The 23561-nt window shown below is 38.9% G+C and overlaps 1 protein-coding gene across 1 annotated transcript in view; it reads right to left on the bottom strand.

Moving 5' to 3' along the window:
* Positions 1-18168, bottom strand: part of TMC2 (transmembrane channel like 2) — a 73310-nt gene extending 55142 nt beyond the window's left edge. The window contains exons 1-6 of the mRNA XM_075271995.1: positions 18123-18168; positions 16907-17065; positions 16084-16131; positions 14283-14402; positions 12238-12565; positions 5574-5726 (exon numbers count right to left, since the gene is read on the bottom strand). Coding sequence (XP_075128096.1) covers positions 5574-5726; positions 12238-12565; positions 14283-14402; positions 16084-16131; positions 16907-17065; positions 18123-18168 — 854 coding nt within the window. The remainder of the gene's footprint in view (positions 1-5573; positions 5727-12237; positions 12566-14282; positions 14403-16083; positions 16132-16906; positions 17066-18122) is intronic.
* Positions 18169-23561: the final 5393 nt, after the last annotated feature.

Genomic DNA, 23561 nt, shown 5'->3' with positions numbered 1-23561 from the left:
TACGAACCCTATATCTGTCCTATACGTACCCTATATCTGTCCTATACGTACCCTATATCTGTCCTATACGTACCCTATATATGTCCTATACGTACCCTATATCTGTCCTATACGTACCCTATATCTGTCCTATACGTACCCTATATCTGTCCTATACGTACCCTATATCTGTCCTATACGTACCCTATATCTGTCCTATACATCCCCTATATCTGTCTGCATTTTCCGCCTTGTCAATTCATTTTTAACATATAGGTCAGTGAAAACCACATCTGTGCCATTTGCGTGCAGGAGGTGTAAGGCTGAGGCCCCGCGTTGCATTTTTTGTTGTAGATTTTGATGCAGTTTATTTCAACCAAAGCTAAAAATGGCTACAGAAGGAATGGAAAATATATAGGAAGCTTCTTATATGTCTCCCTTCTGCTCAATCCACTCCTGGCTTTCGCTAGGTTCACACTAGCGTTCAGTCTCCGTTCTCAGCTTTCTGCATGCAGAAGATGGAAAGCTGTCAGACCGGGTCCAGCCGTGAGCGGCGGTGAGCGTTTTATGCTCTCTGCCGCGAAACCGGTTTTTAAAATCGGACACAGAGTACTGCATGTCCGACTCTGTGTCCAATTTAAAAAATAAACGGTTTCGCGGCGGAGAGCATAAAATGCTCACCGCCACTCACGGCCGGACATCTTTCATACCCATTCAAATGAATGGGTGAGAATGACTCCTGCAGGTTTCCGTCTCCTGCCTCTGTTTTGTGCAGGAAACGGAAACCTGCAGAACGGAGACCAGGCGCAGATGTGAACGAGCCCTTAGGCTCAGAAAAACGCAGCAAAATATTCAACAAAAAAGCTGTGTTCCCTGTGCCTCAGCCTTAGGCTAAAGCCCCATGTTGTAGACAGCTTTTTTTTGTTGTTGCAGATTTTGCTGTGTTTTTTGAGCCGAAGCCAGGAGTGGATTGAGCAGAAGGGAGACATATAAGAAGCTTCCTATATATTTCCCATTCCTTTTCTAGCCATTCTTGGCTTTGACGGAAAAAAAACGCAGCTAAATCTGCAACAGAAAAAGCTGCATTTTTGTAATGTGGGGCCTTAGCCGTAGTGTGATTCTATTGGGTGGTGACACTGTAACTAGATGCAATTATAGCCAAATCCAGTTCCTGGGCACCAGTGCGGTCACTTTGGTGTAAGTGTGACACCCATTAATTCCTGGCTGGGGTTTTGCAGTTACTGCATCACCAGGAACTAAAAGTGACTGAAATTAATCTGCGTTTCACTTACAGAAAACTGAAGGGCCAAGGGACTGGATGGAGCATCCAAGTACATTATGTGTCAGCGCTTTACAGGTATGACCTCACTCTGTTCCCAGTCACATACATTACCTCTAATTGTGGGTTACGTATGTTACATTGCTTCTAATGGAAAAGAACATGTGTATCCAAGCAAATAGTGGTAAGCGCATGTGGCTTGGAGCGCAGTATGACAGCACCTGTATGTTGTGGTTTGTGCTATATGACTTTAGTGTAGGTGTCGTCAGCTTTACAATTATTGACCGGCACACCGAGGACCTCATCTTTGATTTTTTTATTTAAATCGGCACGCTGAACAAAAAAGGTTGCCTACCCCTGCTCTAAGGTCTTCAGAGGGCTGTACAGACCTTACTGAGCATGCGCAGTCGGCTCTAACAGGATCTTGGCTGTCAGAGCCGACTGCACAGGCGTCAGACATGACGAAGAAAGAAGACGACAGACAAGGGGAGGAGACAGATGAAGAAGAAGGACGCCCCCATTGCTGCCGAGACCTCATTAGCATACCGGTAAGTACCGGAATTTCTAAGGAACGGCACGACGGAGACCACATCTAAAGGTAGGAGACGAATAGCCTTTCTTAAGGCTATTCCGACATGGTAATTAGAAAAAAGTTGTTTTAATGGAAGAACCCCTTTAATGTCATGGATCCAGGTCTAACCCTATAAAGGCTGTTTTTGCCCACATTAAAACTATTTTAGGGCCCTTGGGGCCACACGGTGGCTCAGTGGTTAGCACTGCAGCCCTGCAGCACTGGAGTCCTGGTGCTCAAATCCCACCAAGGGCAAAAAACCATCTGCAAGGAGTTTGTATATTCTCCCCGTGTTTGCATGGATTTCCATCCCATATTCCAAAAAAAGACATACTGATAGGGAAAAATGTACATTGTGAGCTCTATGTGGGGCTCACAATCTACATTTAAAAAAAAAAAAAAAAAAAACTATCTTAGGGCCCGTGCACGCGGAGTTTAAGCGAGCACATTTTAGCATAATACACGTGTATAGAATACAAAAAAAGGGAAAAATTTTAAATCAACCCATTCATTCCATTGTGCATATAAAATTTAGACAGTGCAAAGTTATGATCGTGTCTGATGCTACATGATAAATCTGTTCTCATTATTAACCAGTAAGCTGTGTCACACTGCTGTGCAGCAAGCACCCAGAAACAGCTTTCTGTGTGACTTTAATCCTAGATCATGTCACTAGGTTTCCTGAAGGCCAAGCACTAATGTATAGGGCGCTGACTTCCAAACAGTTTTCCTTTAGCCCTCAAAGAAACTTTTTTTTACATAAGTCCTTTCCTTGACTGCCACCTTCTATCAGTTTGCTTAGTTTGCATGAGTAAATGCTCAAAATGTTGGCGAGTGCTTGGCACAATGTGTTACTATGCCCACTTGTTGTGAAGCCATGTCCCTTTCCCATGAAGCCATATCACTTTTTTGTACAAGTCATAAAAGTGCTTAGCGTGAATGACACCACAATCCTAGTGTATTTACTCATGTACTTAGTAAATCTCCCCAATGAGTATTGTTACATCCAAAAAAGTCAACTATTAAAACCTCAAATCATTAATTCTATACAGAGAACACCAGTAAAACAAGCACAACGCTAACATTGCAGATTTTAATCTCCTCACAATATGGTATCATTAAAAACAACTCACCATGCAAAAAATAAGCTGCAGTATTAAACAGTTAATAGGTTGTAATGACTTTACAAAAGCTGTGTGGAAATGTCTTATTATATCAATCAAATTCACTAGGTTCTTTGTCTTATGCGTATAGCAGACTTTCTAAGAATCTACAACTCCAGGTAACAAGGATTGCCGTATTACATTCCTGTGTGCCATTAATTAAAACAGTAAAAGTGATCTGTGCCTAGATAGCAGTAAGAGAAAGTCATTGGATGTCACGTCATCTCCAGTTTCAAAGACCCGTCCACCACATATTTTGAATCTCTGTTTAGGTTTCTATTGTTTCAGTTCAGTCCGTGTGACTTCTACGAAGTGTAATTTATATAATGGATTTCTAGGAGATTATCAGCATAGATGATATAGAACACATTACAGATATACCCGATAAGGAAGCAGTGTTCTGTTCACTTCAACCCCTTCCCAACCATTTTTTTACTCTCCACCTTCTAAAAGTCATAGCTTTTCTGTTTTTGTGTTAACAGAGCGGTAAGAGGGCTCCAGGGGCCACTGTGGAACAATATACTGTCTGGGGCTATTGTGGAACATGTTACACTGTGAGGGGCCATAATGGAGAATATTATACTATATGGTGCCTTTGTGGAGCATATTATACCGTGTGGGGCCACTATGAAGCATTATACTTGTAGGACCATTGTGGAACATATTACACTGTGTGGGACCATCCATTTCAAGTATCTGAGATACTTCTGCAGTACCCATAACCTTCACTTTGAAAAATACGCTGTAAGGAGAGGGTAGAGGGCCCAAAATACGCATCAGGTCCACAAGACTTTAATTATGCCCTATTTGTAATCATGCCATTTAATATTCCATTCCATTCCTCAATTGTGATATCCCATTACCCCCTTGTAATGTCACAGAGCCTCATTGTGTGCCAGTAGCAAAAAAAAAAAAAGGCTATCATAAGCATTACTCTAGATGTAGAAATAATGTATTAAAACTCCACAAAAATACATAAAAATTACAGCAACTGGTTCAAAGCATTTTAAGGGGTTACGCTGTGCCTGAGGAAGACAGGACTTAGCTGTTTCAAATGCTTTGCACTAGTTGCTGTAATTGTATCTATTTTTGTAGGTTTCTTTTACATCTCTTAATTTTGTTTGCATTTTTTGTTGATAAACTGAAGATTGAGCTTGTGAAGTATGTGTCAAGGTTGGAAGTTGCAGCTCATAACTGCCTGCAGAGAGTTACATGGGCACTATCTCCAGAACAGTGCCTGTGATTGCACAACTGATTCTGCTGACAGTTCTAACTAGTGGCATGACTAAAGTCTTATGGCCCCCGATGCAAACTTTGACAGGAGCTCCCAAACCCCTCCATATGGTATATTCTTAGGAGATATGGCTATGGCTATTGCAGCAATATCTTAGATACTTGAAATGGACACAACTATAACCAGAACTGCAGTTATCAAGAATACGGTGGGTGAGCACCACAGCTCTGGGAACCAGCTGATCTGCAATGGTCCTAATAGTCTAAGAGATCAATGGAGGTCCAACAAACAGGGAACCTGATGATCAACTGTTTGAAGGTACTATGGTGCTTTTGCAAGAGCTTTAACCCCGTCACTATTTATATCTGTTTTATAATGAGCATGTTATGTAATTTCAGCCTGTAATAACATGGGAAAGCTGCTATAAAACAGATTGGGTATAATGTAAATAGTGAAGAAATCTCAAACAGTATAATATACTCCATGGTGACCCCACATAGTATAATATGCTCCAGAGGGGCCCCACACAGTATAATGATCCACAATTGCCCCACAAGAATAATGCTCCACAATGGGCCACACATTGTATAATATGCTCTACCTGGCTGTCCCTGCTTGTAAATCTTTGGGTGCATTCACACGGAGTAAAATGGAGTGTAATTTGGAGCGTTTACGGAGCGTATACGGAGCATTTACGGAGCGTTTACGTAAACGCTCCGTATACGCTCCGTAAACGCTCCGTAAACGCTCCAAATTACACTCCATTTTAGTCCGTGTGAATGCACCCTTTATCGGAAAGCCCACTTAATCCTAGAAGTCATGTGATCATTCATCTCTGTTTTTTCTATACTTTTACATGGCAGCTACCATTGTAGTTAGTTGCAAACTGAATCAGTCATGAAATCCAAACTTTTTGCAAACGTTGGGTGAAATCCAGTTACCTAAGAACCAATTTATTTATCTCTAGTCATGGCCAGGGCTAGTGAAATGCACGCAGATTTCAGAAATTATTGTTAAGACACAAAGGCACAAAGAAGTTCTCAGGTAGCCTCATATACTCAAGGATGCTCATTCCCAGGCTGAACGCTGAGACGCACAATGGCCTTTTAAAATTCCTGAGGTAACACCTTACAACAGTTTAACAGGAGCCCAACTATGACAAAGAGGCAAGGAGGAGAGGAGACTGTTTGTAGAAAAGTTTTAGTAAGAACATACAAGTATTTAAGAAGTATCACTTTTATGAATGGTTAGTGAGGGCCTAAGGAGGGCAATGTATGGAACAGAATTCAAAGAAAGCCAAAGAGAAAATTCCTCCTAAAGTGGCAGAACGTGTTATTCATATAGTACCTTAAAATGGAAAGTTTTTTCTTCATGCGCCATGGCTTATTCCTGATGGTAGAGATCAACTTCTTCTTTTCTTCAACCTTTTCCATCAATATTTCCATCTCTTCTTCAGTCATTGACTCTTCATCCGATGAGGAAGCAGAAGAATGGTCATCACTGTACAATAAAACAAATAAAGACTTCAAAATTAAAGCTTAAGATTTCTATGGTGATTGTTATATAGTACAACCATGTGAACAAAAGACAAATTCAAAGTTTGGGTTCATGAAGTAGATTCTTGGTTATTGAAAATATATGTATTTTACCATTTAACCCTCCTTCTTTTTATATTGGGCCATGCATGGACAGGAGGAAAATTACAATACTGTTTTGTCTGACCATTGTTCTTGGGCAGCAGTGTGAGCTGTTTTTTCTCATCTTTAGTTCCCCCTACCCAGTAAAAATAATATGCATGCACGATGGCCAGCGCTTTTCTCAAAAAGTCCTCAGACTTTTCCTCTGCCGACTTCCTATCCCTATTATACCTATATGGCATCCTTGCAACGTGGGGCCCCGGCCTTAAAGTTAAAATGGCAGAATCACTAAGAGGTTAATATGCATCAAATATAGCTGAATCATGTGCTATGCTCATGATACGTCATGTACGTCATGTACGTCTGCATTAGGGGTTAAAGCATACTGATAAGTTTATGAGAAGAGAACCTATAAGTCCTATTCATACAATGTTCTATTCCTAAGCGTATACAGATTGGTTACTCGTACTCGATTTACAGGTGTTAAACATTTACACACTAAATTCCATTTTTCCAATAAATTGTTTGACAGCTCTGCTGCACATCACATTCATAATTCAGGTTAATGGGATTTTAATACATATTTGCCATCTTTTTTCTATTTAGCGTTATTATACAGATGTCTGATTTGAGGATTTAACCATTTACACTCCATCAAGGACCATTAATGCTACAATAAAAATATGATAACCGCTAAATATTTATATTTCTGTTTTGCTATATAAAATGGTCCTCCGCTCTCAAGAAATAAGGCAAGTTCTGGAGGAAATATGTTGTGATTGTCAGGAGCTGGAGAGAATCCCGCAGATTTCAGTTAATTGGCCTTTGCCATGAACTGATTAAATATTTGCAGAAAGGTTTGCACAGCAGGGACAGTAATAAGAAAACAAGGAGCCGCTGATTGTGAAGGAGAATAATTCTATAGAGGCTAATTTACAAAAATTTAGGCTTGCGTCATGGGAAGTCATGGGAATATCAGCTACAACGCCAGTCAAATGCACTGCACAATCTACATTACCATTATGGAAGCAAAAACCATAGATATTCGAGTAGCCATCAACTATATTCAGCTAGTTAATAAATCCTAAACCATTCAAGCTCGTTCCACACAGTGCATTTTTTTGCATTTAAAAACGCAAGAAAAACACCTGGATAAAACACAATCAGAATGCTAATTTGTTTTTAAAGGCATCTGTGTTTTGTAGTTTTAAAGGGAGTCTATCACCTTCCTTAACCCCTTCAAGCCGCCACCATAGCGCTATAGGCATGTGACATGCTTACGTATCTTACCTTCATTATGTTTCACAGTCCCGTGGATGCCAAAAAGAAGACGTTTTCTTCATTAAGGATATTAGGTGCTCAGAGCAAAGGGGAGTTCCCAGAGATCCATGAGCACAGCACTATATGTTGAAAACACGCACCTGTATTCTTTGACACAAGCCCCAGATTTGCCAGCTATGCTAATTAGGAACTGACCGTATCTTTCCATTGTAACTTACCATTGTGAGTTCGGATAAATCTGTCATGGCCCTTCCAAATCCTTGTGCTGCAAGACCCACATTTGCAGATTGTGGCATCCATCTATGCTAACTAGTTTTCTGTCTGAGGACCCACTAACAATAAGCTAAATGGAAGATGCAGAAGAATTATTAAAATGTAGTGTTGTGAGTAGGAGAACCCCTCTATGTTATCCATGGATCAAATCGAGTCTATGACAAGGGACAATCTGTTGAAAGGAATTTTCTGGGTTACTGATAATGACCGATCCCTTCTCCTCCAATCCATGCATAGAGCAGAAAGAACAGTAGAGAAAGTAAACAACCAACACTTGGGACAAAAATTCTCCAACGTCAAAAGGATCCAATCCTGGGAAAGTTGGGTGCTGAATGGAATGGCTCAAAGGAATGCACTGGGATTAACCATATCTAGATCAATAGTTTATAGCAGCTATGTGTTTGATACTTAAAAGCACCTTATTGGTATAAACCTGATGAAGTGTCGTGAAGCACAATGTTTCAGCCAGAATATGGATCCCCTAGTGTATTTGTTTGAGGAGCACAATACAGAAGTCAGCTTTCCTAGGATTGGATCCTTTTGACACTGGAGAATTTTTGGCCCGAGTACTGGTCTTTTACTTCCCTACCGCTCTTGTTCCTCTGATTGAAGCGACATCATGTGATAACCAAAGTGGATTGGCAAAACACTAGCTACTGCTGTATTGGGTTGCTGTGAGTGTTGTGCCTCCTCTTGTGGGAATACATTATCTACATTCATTTCTGTAGCACCAGATGATCCTTCACATTTTGTGCCTTCCTTGTCCCCTTGTTTTATATTAATACTGATCCATACATACTGACATATACAAGTGCATACAGAGTAAAAACTCTAGTTAGTGGCTTTTCAGCTTATGCAAACCTACAACTTTCCCCATACCCATAAGCTTTATGTTATTCAATTCAGGTATAATACGCGTCTTTTTGTAAAAACTAACAGTCCATAACTGCAGACCAGCCATCACTGTGTTCACATAAAAGGGAATATATTTCATAATATACTCTATAGCAATAAGTACAGTAAACTACAGCAATATCAATAAAAACTACTGCTAAATCAATAGAAAATCAATAAGCTTTTAAGAGGGAATAAGTCACTCGCATCCCTGAGATGTTACATGCTGTGCAGTATTACAGGAGCAGCAGTAAACAACTGAACACAATAAATCCATATAAAAATAGAAGACTAATGCTTCCCAACACATGAAGGAAACGGTGGTAAAACAGCATAAAATTACTGTACTCGATATTAACTAATAGATGATTAATTACATTACAGAGTCAGTCAGACATGTCATGCGTGTTATGGCGGTGGGGGTTGGCATTTGGGACAACAAATGCCTAGAAAGAAGCCTTTAGAGAGTCCCTCCGACTATAAAACGGCTTTTCATGAATGAATAATTTATGTGAATATAAGAAAAATAATTCCCTACCGCTGTACAGAGTAAGACGTGCCAAAAGAGCTCTCAGTCACTAAGTGCAGCTGAACTTAGCGGCAGGTCAGACCCTCCCAACAGCTTTATCCCCTCACTCTTCTATATAGACCTCTAAGCGGAAACAACTATTCATTTATAAGAGTGGTTTTATAATTTGACATATACTTAGCCTTATGTAACTTTTACGGATTTCAGTGGCAATACAAGAACCCCTAAACCAGAACTGGCTCCTGGTTATTCCACATCAATGGGTATTGCAGCTGTAGCATAGACCCTTAAAGATCTGGTAATTAATATCTTATCACATTTATTTGCAATACATCTGTCATTAAACAAGAATATTTTCAGGCTGGCAGCAAAATCAGATTTTTCAGAATAGCAAAGTGGTAACCAGGATATGGGTAAGCGTTCAGTATCTGTCTTCCTGACCCGCCTGCAGCAATTGTGACTATACAGCAGGGGTCCTCAAACTTTTTAAATAGTGGGCCAGAGGCAGAGCAAATCGCACAGACATCGGGAGCAGTGTCCTCCAATAGGTAAAGTGAAGTGTGCTCCATGGCCTGGCCCGAACTCCCCAGGAACTTCATTATAAATGCACGCCTGCCAGCATTGTTGGTGGGGCCAGACAGAAGTGCTTGGCGGGCCGCATGTGGCCCTTGGGCCGCAGTTTGAGGACCCCTGCTATACAGTATGTGCATGCCCTATACAGGATTTATCTCATGTTTGTTTATACCCCAAAGATATGATTTAATGACTTAAAACTTTGCAATCCATTAGTAATTCAGGGCTATTTTATATAGTGAAAAACATAGGTCAAAGTTGTACTTTAATCAAATGGGTCATTTGTTATCTTTGATTTAAGGCGTACAAATATTAAGGAACCGGTAGTGTCTATTTTATAATTTAGCTTCAGTTTCTGTAATTTATAGACAAGCATAATATGCAGAATTGTTAATATATAGATAGATAGATAGATAGATAGATAGATAGATAGATAGATATTAGGGATTAATAACTAATGAAGTCTCTGGTGATGCAAATATATGTTAATTAGTATCATGTTAATATCCCAGCAATTACTGGAAGAACAAATACGTCTTCAGTATGAGACTGCTGCTGGATATCAGTAAGTTCAGTAATGTACAGCACCAGCCTTACTGGCCATGAGGATCTCCAGTCTGGCACCGGTTAAGCATCAGGTAAGAAGCATAGAGCATGCTGGCTGTAGGTGAGTCTACTGCGCTATTTCTCCGTTAGGCTATTATTATGTTATGGGATATTAGATATAATAACTATAGATATAATAACTATCATCCAATTCTATGTGGGGACATTTATGTACATTAGGGTACATTTACACATAATCATAAGGTCTATGGTCTAAGATGATCGGATTCAATGACTTATTTCAGTCATTAGAAAATGTAATTTCATAAAACAGCTGACATGTAGTAGAGATGTGACTTCTGGGGATCTGAGTGCTGAATCCACTCTTAGGTTCCTGCTTATATTTTTCAACTCTCCTTATGGAGCAACTTCTAGACTGGATTTTATAGATAGAAAGTATATAGCATGACATTATTAAGATTATTAAGTGCAGTCACTTCCAGGCTCAGGAACTATAGGGGTCCATAAGGTGTCTCTTCCCATTTTGAACAGACCAGTACTATAAACAATACTTTATAGTCAGGAGTGATTTCATATTATGCCTCTGGATAATCCCATAGTACAGCCTGAAGTTTTGTCCACTATGGGGACCAGTTTCTACCAAATATTATATGTGCCACTGGTCAACAATAATGTACTTCTCCTACATATCAACACGTCCCTTCCCTCAAGGATTAGAGTCATTGTGGACCATTTAACATTGCAGATGAGCTTGCGATGAACAGAGACTGTTGAGGGTGGTGGGCCCCTTGTTTTTCAATATCTTATCATAGAGTATCCCCTTAAAACTCTGCCACAGTCCTTCTGAAAGCACACGGACCCCATAGACTATAATGTTTGTTTTCCACACACTGTCCGCATGAATCTTGCAGAGAGAAAAGTACTTCATGAACTACTTTCCTCTCCGCATGACTCGTACAGAGAGCATGTGGAAAACACACGGACCCCATTATAGTCCATGAGGTCTGTGTGCTTTCATAAGCTCGCCGCTTGTCAATGTGTTTGGTATTCCATTCTGGGGATCCCCAAAGGGACTCCCCGAATGGAATACCGAATGCAGATGTGAACCAGGCCTTACTCAGAGATAAGCTAAAATAGAACAATTTGCCCATGTTTTGTGTTTTACACCCTGATTTATGCTTGGAAATACCGACCAAATCACTAACATATGACTACAGACCTCCTCAGCGCTGCTTTTGCACACTGACATACTGTTTAGTGGTATATGAAGACTGGTGAATGGGTTTCATTCTGATTATTTAATGAAGATAACTCCTTATAAATTGGAAGCCAGCATGGCAATGAATAGCATTGTAAGGTGGCCATTCAAATAGTTTATGGGGCCACTGTCCTCTATGACATTCACAGGCTCTAAAAGATCATATGAACAGGATTTGTGTTCAGGAGGCAAAACCTGTTAACATGTTATATCAGGCAATTTTATATATTTGTAATATTTTATATGAGTTACATAAACTAGCTCTCTTCAAAAAAAAGGGTATTGTCTTCCTTCTCTTTATTTTTACCTAGGGAGCTGTGCCTGTAATATTACCTATACCAACAAGTATTCCCTGAGAACCTATTTATCATACTGTATATATTACTAATTATTATTAATATCTACCATATTTACCATTATCAGGTATTTTTCTCTCCAGCTCCCATTGTTAGTTTTTTTACACTTTATACATGGAAATGAATTAATGTAACCTCTTGCTTCCCTGTTCTGTTATAGTTGACATGTTACTACACTAATATGTTCATTATATAAGATTATATATTGATGGCTAATATTTCTCAGCTTTAACAGAAACAAAAACATTTGGACACCTGAACTTCAGTTTTTATCTTTCACCTATGCATAGTCTTATAAGAAATGTTGTACATGATGATTAATGTACAGTGAGATTTATAGTTTTACTTATTTATTAGTTTTGACATATTTTGCATATCTGGACCAAAGCAACCCAAGTGTGAGGATATATGTGATAAAGGAGACATTGTGGCACAAAGAACTTTCTATATCTTCTGTCAATAAAATCATTAAATAAGTCAGTCTCCCTAGAGTGAAGAGGTTGAGGACAAAAAACATATTATATTATATTATATTATATTATATTATATTATATTCAATCGCAACAAATGGAGATAAGATAGACTTGAAGTTTAATGTCCCCTTAAGAGTATGTTCAGTAGTTTCTACAGTACACAACAATACCTGCTATTTTTCTTTTGATCCTTCTGTTGCACACCTTTCTTTCCCTTCTTCCCATCATTTTTCTCTTCTTTCACCCCCTTTTTAGCATTAGCTCTTCCCCTGTTCCTGTAACCTTTCTTAACAGCTCCATCTTCTTCTTCCTCCTCCTCATCATCATCATCATTATTTTGTCTTGATTTAGCTCTACTCCTAGCATTTCTGGTTGGTCTCGGAGATATATCTTCATCGCTATCTTCTTCTTCACTCTCATTTTTCCTTTGAGATTCTTTTTGGGGTAACTTTCTGCCAGTCACCTTTCTTGATGTGTCCTCTTCTTCTTCCTCATCATCTATAATACAATGTTAAACAAATATTTGTGATGTTACACAGTAAATTTAGCAATAAAGTAATTGTGGAATTCTGTTGTATTTGACTGTTTGTTTTTTTATATATCATAGTTATAAGGACTGATGAACACAACTGAATCTAAGTGATCTACAGATCCTGCATACATTGGTAATCCATTCATAACTCACAACAGAAAGTTCCTGTTAGTTATGATAAATCAGTCCCTGCTTAGGCCGTCCCTACCCCCCACATTTGCAGAAACACTGGTGAAAGGGAAATGATGAACCCCCCCCCCCCACACACACACACACAATGTATGTTTGAATATATATCCCATCAATGGAACAGACAGATCTGTGTAAGATTTGGTTGTATAAAATGGTGGGATATTATTAATGTATTCCTGTTAAAGGCATTTATGTCATATATGCACAGGTTATTGCATACATGTCTGATAGATGTTAGTCCTGCCTACGGGACCCACACCTATGTTGAGAACAGAGATTCCCCATCCCATCTGGAGAGGTGACCACCAGTCAACACGTGGTAAAGAATCAAGGAAGAAGCGGCCACTTCACCAAACAGATGGACCTCTGTTCTTGATCTAGATTATTCTACCACGTGAGATTTCAGTCTTAACCTGAATCAATTATTATATTAATACATAATCAAAATTTAAAAAATGAATTAAAAAAAAAATGTCTTTTTTAGTGTGTTGGGGGTCTGTGTTGTCACTGGAGATAGTATAAGATAGTGGGACAATATTCCTAGAAATAATTTTGAAATGTTGGTAACAGTAATTTCACAAAGCCATGTCTTTTTCTTTAATGTCTTGCAGAGCAGATTCTTTTCTCAAGATATTTTCATGTTTAATTCTCATTCTCCTCCTATTCAATTCCGCAGGCTTCTGTAATAAAGTCTTCCAATTGCAAAAGTAAGGAATCTCAGATTAATCTTAAGAAAACTTCTGAAAGGAATACATCTGACAGCAATTCCCTGAGCTGTAACTCAGCTCTGTACCATCAAACACCATTTGCAATTTTCTGCAGGATAATTTTTTTTCAACATGGAACTCTGGTTGTATTAGAAGTTGTTAGAAGTCAGAAGTACAAAGAACTTGGTAAATGTATATTTTTGTCAAAGTTTAGTTTGACCAGTCTTTTCTAACCACCTGCTATTACTACACATTGGTAATCCTTGCATCTTAAGAAATCGCTATGAAACATTTTAGCAGCTTTTATTAGTTTTTTTCATAGTAAATTTAAAATCAGATTCTGAATTGTGAATTTTTTCTCGTTTTATGCAAGCAAGAACCTTGTGTTCTGTTTAAAGAAGAGAAAGTAATTTGGTTTATGTAGAAAACCTATTATTCATTTTCTTATTAGTTAAAGAAGTGTTTATTGACTATGTCTATGACTAATGTATATAATGAAAATTGTGACTTTTTTCTTGATTGGCCATTTTATATAATTACTGTACCTCTGAACAATTTACATCTACTTAGAGGAGGTCAAGGAGATGTAGTGTTTTTGGGGCCACATGGGATGTAGTTATCTCAGTGCAGGTTGTGCTATAAGCCCTTATGTGCAATGTGTGCGAACCCATATTGTAAATACATCGTATAGTACCCTTAGAAATCCATGGGTTCATCTTTTATCTCTGTTTGCTTTTTTAAAGCCCGTAAAAATAAATCATGACTTGCTTCATTATATACTCACATCTCTGCTGGTAATCCATTTTTGATGGATCAGCCAAAAGAGAAAAAATGATACTATCAAAAACAGACGGACAGATGGATATAAATGGACAACCTTCTATTCGTATCCATGTACCACTGACTGTAATGTATAAAAAATATCTGATATCCTTTCCATTATGAATCTGTTCTTTTTTGTCAAATTAAAAAGGCTTCCCATGTACAAATTCTTTTCTCCCTCCAAAAAAGAGATTCACTGTGGAAGGATGCAAACAGAGAACGACTGAGCAGTTTAAGGGGCTAGTTCACATGAAGTCAAATGGGCTGGATTTTGACGCGGAATCCATGTCAGAATCCGGCTCAAAAAAAATGGCTCTCATTGATTTCAATGGGAGACGGTCATTTCCTTTTTCCATGAGCTGCCCTTTCTTCAGGCGTATTCTGCAGCTGATTCAGCCACGGACATCCGCCTCACGACACCTCCCTCCCAACTAGGCTCATTCATTTGGGCCTAATCCGGAGCGGAAAGCCATGACTGTCGGAAGCCACAACAGTTGCGGCTAGCCCCAGCAGGAGCATTGTACTCCGTGTGAACTAGCCCTAAGCATCCATTGAAGTTACTGTTTATCAGTTTCTCTGTTATTTTGACAAAACAGAAAAGCTGATAACACAAGACATATTTGAATGTACCCTCAGAGAGGTATTACTTCTAGCAAAGAATATGCCAGATTATGTAGGAACCCTCACACAAGTCATACCTTATGCACATGCACAAAGAAGTCCCTGTTATAAAGACTGTACGCATTTCTAATACTGATATTGTCATCAGGGGTCAGATATAACAAGGTTGTCAGATGTATAGGCACACTAGTAGCATGTCCCTAACTCTGAAAGAAGACACACTACTAATGTATCTATACATCTGACAATCTCTTTATATCTGACCCCTGATCACAATATCAGTATTAGAAATGCGTAAAGTCTTTATATTTGGAACTTGTTTCTGCAGGTGCACGAGGTACTTGTGTGAGGGCCTAGAAACTTGCAAAGACAGAGAGAACAGCACCGAGTGGATCCTCATGTATTACCACTAAAATAGAAGATAATGGAGGGATGAGTAGGACAAGACAGCTGCTTTACAAATGCCACGAAGACGTCAAGACAATGGGACAATATGGACCAGCCTCCTCAGAAGATTCGGCAAGGAACAGCGCTAACCTGGAATAACTGGAAATGCTTTATTGGGCAATGCCCACATTGTCCAATCTTCTGAGTAGGCTGGTCCATATTGTCCCATGGACTAGAAACTTGGAGATTATCATCAACTCCAGGAGAGTTCTTCTCTTACACTATAGCTGCATGCTGAGAATATCGAACAATTGTAACACCCTGATAAGGTCAATATAAAGGACCGATCTGAACCCACAAATATTGCACAGATCAATCTCTTTATTCATAATCATTTTATTATTCTTTTTTGTAGCTCGTTTATTTTGAGCACTCCTAAATTCATTCTACCTTCATATAGTTTGTTGGCTATTATTAAAAGCTATATTTCAGACTTCTTCAGAATATTTTCAGTGGTCTATGTAGCGAATGGGTCTACTAGGATACTCGTATTACTTGTAATAGATGAGGCTGCTGTGGATAGGTCAGCAGTATGAAAAATCGGTTTGTGGTCAGAAAACCCCTTTAAGTGGGAAATATTCATCTGTTCTTGATGTCTCCCACAGAGTTGTCTGTCATTGATATCAGCATAGATCTCTAAAGTATAACCACCAGATTATTCACATTCACAAAACTATTTTGCTTTGAATACTCACCATCAGTATCAGAGTCTGTACCCAAATATCCATCAATTTCAATGCCAGCTGTAAAAAAAGACGTACAAGATGTAAATATGTTGACTTTCCTATGCTTATAAGAGCTTTTTTGTTGCTTTCATTTATGGCATAGATTTCTGTTTTAATATATAAATATAAATTCCATATTTTTAAATCCGATATAACACATAATGGGCCATGGTCTAACGTATTATCAAGGAACGCTCACGTACTAGTTCGGTGACAGTTTTATAGACAATCACAGTAACAAATAGAATGGGTAGAATACAAGATCTAGAGAAATTATCAAACCTAGGCTTATTTAATTATCAAAATAGATGATGGAGAGACAACCTAATATCTATGAATAAATGTATTAAAGGTTGGTACATGATCATTTCCAGGGTCTTTTCATACAAAGGACTGTTACAAAAGGTATTAACTACATTTGGAGGAAAGATGGTTTCTGCATAACATACTAATGAGTTATAAGTGGAAAAGCAGTGACATTATGAACACTTTTCCAGTGAATGTTTTCATCAGGAGTTCACTAAAAGTGTTCACGAAAGGCCTAGATGCGTCTCTTGAGGGTAATATTACAAGTTATAATTGTTAGATTTTTGGTGTTGCTACACTGATCCAAGGATTAATGTGATTTCCAGGAGAGAATTTTAATGTAGCAATGATGACCCAATGTGCAACAAAAACTAATCTGACTTTGGGCTACTCCTGAGGATGTTGGTTTTCTCCTTTTAACCCCCATCTAGGAATTTGTCCTTTGCTGTAGATAATCTCAGGTTGCTACACCTACAAGTAGTCTCACTTTGTTGACAGATGACCAAGCCAACATGTGCATAGCCCCAAAGAGAACAGACAGAGACATGGTCAGGGGACAAGTCAAGGTCAGGGCAGGCAGTGTTAATAACCATGCTAAATAGGCAAAGGTCGGGAAATAGAGACAGCAAAGTAAACAGGCTGAGCTCTGGAAAGACAGAACAGATTCAGAGTCGGTTAAAGAAGCTGAGGAAAAAAAATACACCTTCACAGGAACCTAGGTACCTTATTGATCAGGCATCATCCTTTAGGGGAACATGCATTAAATAAGCTACAACTGCAGGGGAGTGACTGGAAACAGAAGAATTTTATACTTTTCTCAGTGCCCACAACAGTATGGTGGACAGAGGGAGAAGGCCGAGGAAAGCGAACATGCAGCACCTAAAAAAGTGAAAAATTTGCTTCTACTGCATGAGTGTTTTGAATCAACATTGTAGGATTGTAGGCCAAACTGGATGGAAAATTCTGAAATTTTGACCTCAAATAAGGATATCTGGGCCATTCACATGTTTTCATTTCCATTATATTCATGGTTAGTGGTCTTTGTGAGGGTGATCCTTTTATCAGACCATTTTATAATGTAATTATGGGTCATCACATTAAAGAAGTTTCCCTATATTTGTCTACTGTGCATTGATTGCTAAGTACAAGAATTGCCCTGTGCATAAAAAAGTAGTTCATTTTCTCCTGAAGTCTTGACACCCTACAGTTACATTGGGGGCTAAAAATTCATCTTATTGTATATTACAATGTTTCTATCTTCATCAATCTCAAAGAAAGCGAACAACAGCATACGAGTGACCATCGCTCCACTGAAAAAAAGTGACACGGGATTTCCGTACTCATGAATGGTGGGAGTCTCCTGCAACTAAACAGTTATCCCGTAAATAAGTGCTAAGATGTTATGTTAGAACACCCACTTTAATACTGACTATATATGCTAGATATGAAATAAGTGATTTCAGTACAATATTGATTTTTGTCTGGCTGGTTTACCTTTCACTTAGAGAGTTTACTTGAAAGCAGAGGCATAAACTATTCTAATACTAATCTAACAGTCAAGAATTGGATCTTTCTAACTTTAAAAAATACCTATGATATTGTAAACATAATAGATACACAAATATGCATATTTGATAATATATTCTCATAGAGTATGCATCTATATAACATATTCAGTAGTACACTGGATCTTTGGTACTTACCATCCTCCATCATAATCTCTAAACGACTCTTCTTTTTCTTCCCCATGTTTGATGTTTTGGAGTGTCTTCTACTGAATGACCCCAGACAGAAGTCACTATCTCGACAAACTGCGCTTAATATAATTGGACTTCCTTCATGTTTTGACAGCAGAGCACATTACAACTTTCTCTTTCTCAGTCTGGTTCCTTCATTCAGCTCCAGCCTGATCTATCGCCTGATCTCCTTCTCGTTTCAACCTGTGCTGCACCTGGGCTATTAGATTACATAGCATATCACTTAAACATGAAGGAAAACACGCGGGATCAGATGGAGAAATGCACAATTCATGACTTTTATCTTTGACTATATTCTTACTAGAAATGTTCTGGTATCATTGTGTTAATAAAACACAGATAAGACTTGGGGTCACAAGAACAGATTTTACTAGCACAGAACATCTACACTTAGGGAAAAATTTTCATGTAGTTTTTCACTCATTTACACATATAGTACAAGCATTTTTCTGAATTTCTGTGGTGAAGACACTGCTATAGAACATCCAGTATAGTTATCCTCTGGGATTTTTAGTAGGGTTTTGCTGTAAAAAATCATTATAATAAATGTCTTACTTGATGTTTCTACCTTTCAAAGCCCAGGTTGTCAGAATGTATTCTATTTAATGTAAAATCTAAATCTAGACGTATGAGGCACAGAGAGAAGAGAGCAGAATGACGAGGAATGCATTTTTATGAAGCTTCATTGACAAGGTGATCGACCAATGGTTTCAGTACCAGGGGCGTAACTTGAGGGGTGCAGTCGCATTGGGGCCCAGGAGCCCATAAGCGCTGGCATCAGTATTGAGGTTTACGGCTTCCATCTGGCCCATAAACCAAGGAGACCCACAGATTACCCTAACCACACTAAGGAGGATTAAACTCCTTATCACCCATAACCATCACTATCATGAATTCGCTGTAGGGATGAGGTAGGGGGCCCCGGACAAAAGATTGCACCGGGGCCCACAGGTCTTTAGTTATGCCACTGCTCATTACAGATGAAAACTGTGCCTATTACAAAGTACATTCAGGACAGGAGGTATAGGAGAAAGAAGAAGTCAGGAGAAATAATTGAGGACCTCTTGGCAAAATAAAGTATTACAATAGGTTTACATACAATTACATTAAAACGTTTTGAAAACAGTATTTCAAATCAAAACATCACCTTCTGTGGGGTGGGTCATCTTCAAGAAGATGGCTAGTATGTATAATATATAGTGGAACTGAAAATCTGTCACAGAAACCCTGGTGTGGATATGAAGATGATCTCTAAGAGTTGGCCATTTGGAGTGACTTCACTGTATATGTAGAATCATGACACATTGTGATATTACAGTAAATTGTGCAGTTTCACAAACTAAATGGCAAAATTGGTAGGAGCTGCAATACTCACTCACCATCTCAAGTATATGGGACACTCCTGCAGTACACATAACCGCCACTATAAAAAAAAGAGCACTGTAGGTCCCAGCCTGTAAACAATGCAGGGAGCCATGGTCACGTAAAATCAGCTGATCTAAAACAAATTGCCTATCTTAGGATATAAATTGTAAAGTGGATAACATGCTTAAAAAGGGTTGTGTCTATCTACAGGACAGAGTATAAGTGTCCAATCAATCTGGGCCCAAATACCAGGTCCTCCCAGTAATCAGGAGGAAAGTTCCTCTAAAGCCTCCTTGTGATTGGCAGGAAAGTGGCCGATGGACATGCGCTGTCGGCGCTTTTGGATGAAGATGTAAAGGTGACGCGGGAGAAGAGGCAGTCCGGAGAAGAAGATGGACCAAAAGCAGAGAGAATTGGAAGGCCCATAAACCCTCCATATGAATAGAGCACCAGTGTGCTTGCATGATCAGCACTCCATTCATTACTATGTGGCTGTGGATGCTGCTAGACATTACTGTCCTGGCAGCCCCACAGAGATGAATGGAGTACAGATAATGCAAGCACACTGGTGCTCTATTCATATGGAGGGTTTATGGGCCTTCCAATTCTCTCTGCTTTTGGTCCATCTTCTTCTCCGGACTGCCTCTTCTCCTGCGTCACCTTTACGTCTTCATCCAAAAGCGCCGACAGCGCATGTCCATCGGCCACTTTCCTGTGGCCTTTCCTGTTCACCCACAGGAAACGGCCAACGAACATGCACATGGGGCGCTTTTAGATAAAGAAATGAAGGTGACGCAGGAGAAGAGGCGGTCCGGAGAAGAAGATCGCTGGAGAGTTTTTGAACAACACAGGGGACGCCAACTGTGCTTTTTGGATAAAACAAGAAAACAGCGCTGAGCATCCCATAATGTAAAACCATAAGATATGGAAAGACACGTCACACGGGTAAAGAAATCCTCTCACCTTGGGGAGTTGTGATAACAGTCGCAACCACTGTTACTAACAATGGAACGGAGTTAAGCAGAGGGTTCCTCTCTGGGCGGAAAACAGCAGCAGGATCCCTTACACCCTGAGGTGTTGAAATGATCAGTGAAAATGGACAGAATCAGATGACATCTGTATGTTGTACTTTTTTTTACAATGACTCATAGATTTTAATGTGTATTTTTGATAAGTAAAATGGACCACACTACAGTATATCTGTTTTTTTAATTTTATGGATTTACAGTCTATAAGTAAAAACAGACATGTGAATAAGCGCATTGAAATCTATAGTGTCTAAAAGTTATACAATGCATACTTAGACTAGATATTCTAGATATTCTTAAACTGTCTGATGCTGTTTGAGAAATGTGTTGTTTTCTTAGCCTGTCTAGTCTAGCTTTACATCATTAGTAGGGTTGAGCCAATCTTGAAATTTCAGGATCGTTTTTAAAATCCGATTTCCGATTTTAAACAAATTTAAACAATTTTTGGATTCCACGCTGTGTAGTGATTAAAAAAAATCCCCCCGGTGTCCGCTTACCTGCACAGATCCGCTGCCGCTCCCAGTTCTTCTTGGTCTGGTCCGGTCTTGGTCTCTCCTTCAAAGGCCTTCAGAGCGCCACCACCTCCCTAGGCTAGTGATAGAGATGATGGGAGTAGGTGGGGCTTGTTGTGGCTTAGGATAGTGTGGGCAGGGAGACGTGAGTGCATCACTCACGTCTCCCCTCCCAGTACCCACCCACACTCTCCTAAGCCACAAGCCCCACCAGCATCTCTATAATATTAGTCTAGGGAGGCAGGGGGGCACAGGGCGCTCTGAAGGCTTGTGAAGGAGAGAGGATCGGACCAGAAGAGGGCAGCGACAGCACTTCTGTGCAGGTAAGTTGAGTGAAGTTCGCGAGTAGATAGATTATACTGTAATTTCCTTGTCATCCTCATAGCACTGCAGCACACAGTGATTTACCGCAGCCTACCACTCTTCTTCTTCGTCCCTGTTTTACCGTATATTCAGCTGAGTATACGGCAAAAAATGGATGAAGCAGAAGAGTGGCAGGCTGCGGTAAATTCATAGGAATTAATGGACACAACCGGCACGCAGGGGGTTAAGCGGCTGGTCATTCCTATGGGTGCTAAGCTTTTCCCACAATGATTGGCCAGTAGCCAAGCATTGTGAGAAATAACCTCCGATCTCGATCCCGCCCGAAAAGATCGGGATTGGAATTGCGATCGCGAACTTGAAATTTACTCGATCGCCGATCGGAATCCGAACAACAATAATCATTAGTTATCTTGTTTTAAGCCACAAAATTGCCTAAAAATGTGAAATCCATGAAACCACACCCCTTTTCATGAAGCCATACCCTATTGTCTTAAAAATGTCTAAAATACTTAATAAATGTGGGGCACATCACGTTAGACAGTTTTTTGGCACATATTACTTAATCATACTTTATTTTACATTACTCTCACCCTGTGTCTGAATTCAATGCATAAAACATACAGACGGAACACGTGATGTGAATAAGGCCTAACAATATCCCACCTCCAGGTAAAGTAATCAAGATCATGTGACTTCAAAGACCTGTTAAAAAAAATCATATAATAAATTACATTTGTTTTTGAAAAATACAAAAAAAACGATATTCCTGCCAAAGACTGTCATTTGTCGTCCATATTTGATATCCCTTTTGATTTTGTTTTTTTTTTCTGTTTTGGTTTTAAAAAAACTATCAGCTAAGATCTTCATCATATTCAGTAAAAGGTTGACACTGTATGCCTTGTATTACAAATGTCATGCATAAAACATCTGACAGTTCAACCACGCTTTACAGTCAAACGTACTATTAAAGATGGCATCCACTGACATTCTTGTTCCCTTTATTTCAGAATCTGATTGATTTAATAAAAATAAGATAAATAATATAAGAACTTGATATCTCTCAGCCTAAAAGGGCTGGAGGAATCCTTTCAGTGTTTTTTCTTAAAGCTGTAATTTGTATGGTCCATTGTTTCAGATGAAATGCATCCATTGTCTGGACATTGATATTTTACTTTTCCATTCCTACTCGACAATTTCTTTTGTGCATCATTCTTCAGCTGAAAGGTTACTACTGAAGGGGATCCATTATTAATGAGGAGAGATAAAACAAATTAATCATCTGTGTCAAGTATTTGTAATGTCTGCGAGTCAGCTAACTTTTATATTGTAGCCTCTCTGCCTGTACATGAAGTATATTCCAGAATTGTTTCATCGTTATTCCCTATTTTCAATATTCTCAGAACATCAAGTCTTAAATAAAAGGACTTGTATCAAAGGAAACTGTAACATAATGAGACAAAAAACAAGCAACATGGGTTTCAATAATTGATGTTGTATTGTGTTGCCTCCTCTTGTATTTGTTTAACACTCGTCCATGAGAAGTAACGTCGAGGTTATCTCCCTTTCACTATTCTACGAAGTGTCATGTTGATGTCCTTATTGCTAATTTGGATTTCAAGTGAATTCTATTTTAAGTTTTAATTTGTTAAAATGAAGAACTTTGCTTTAGGATAAGGTGGATAAGGACACATTTGACATCACTAAAGGTAACTTAAAACATTAGAAAAGAAGCATGTGAAAGCAAATTCGTCATCTTATAGCAATCAATGTAATTATACACCAGCAATCTATTTTAGCTAACACTAAGCTGGCTTTAAGCAAACCCTGCTGTAAATTAATTTGGAAACTTGTATAATTAATATTTTATGGATTGTTGGATTTGTGACATTACAAGTGAATCCCTTCCAAAGTATTATGAAAAGATATTTAATAAGAGCAATTGAGGCTAAGGACACACGTAGCAAGCGGCAGCAAAAAGGCAATGCGGGAAAAACATTGGTGGAAATGCATTGCGGTTTTTCAGCATCGCTTTTCACAGGTTAATAATCTATTATTGTCAATTATCAGAATGCAAACTGCACGAACAAAAGAGAAATCTAAATCAAATCAGTATTTGGCGTGACCACCTTATGCCTTCAAAACAGTATCAATTCTTC

Source organism: Leptodactylus fuscus, chromosome 4, assembly GCF_031893055.1.
Source record: "Leptodactylus fuscus isolate aLepFus1 chromosome 4, aLepFus1.hap2, whole genome shotgun sequence".
Lineage (NCBI taxonomy): Eukaryota > Metazoa > Chordata > Amphibia > Anura > Leptodactylidae > Leptodactylus > Leptodactylus fuscus.
Note: the sequence above shows the minus strand (reverse complement) of the source record. Positions and strands in the feature narration are given on the sequence as shown.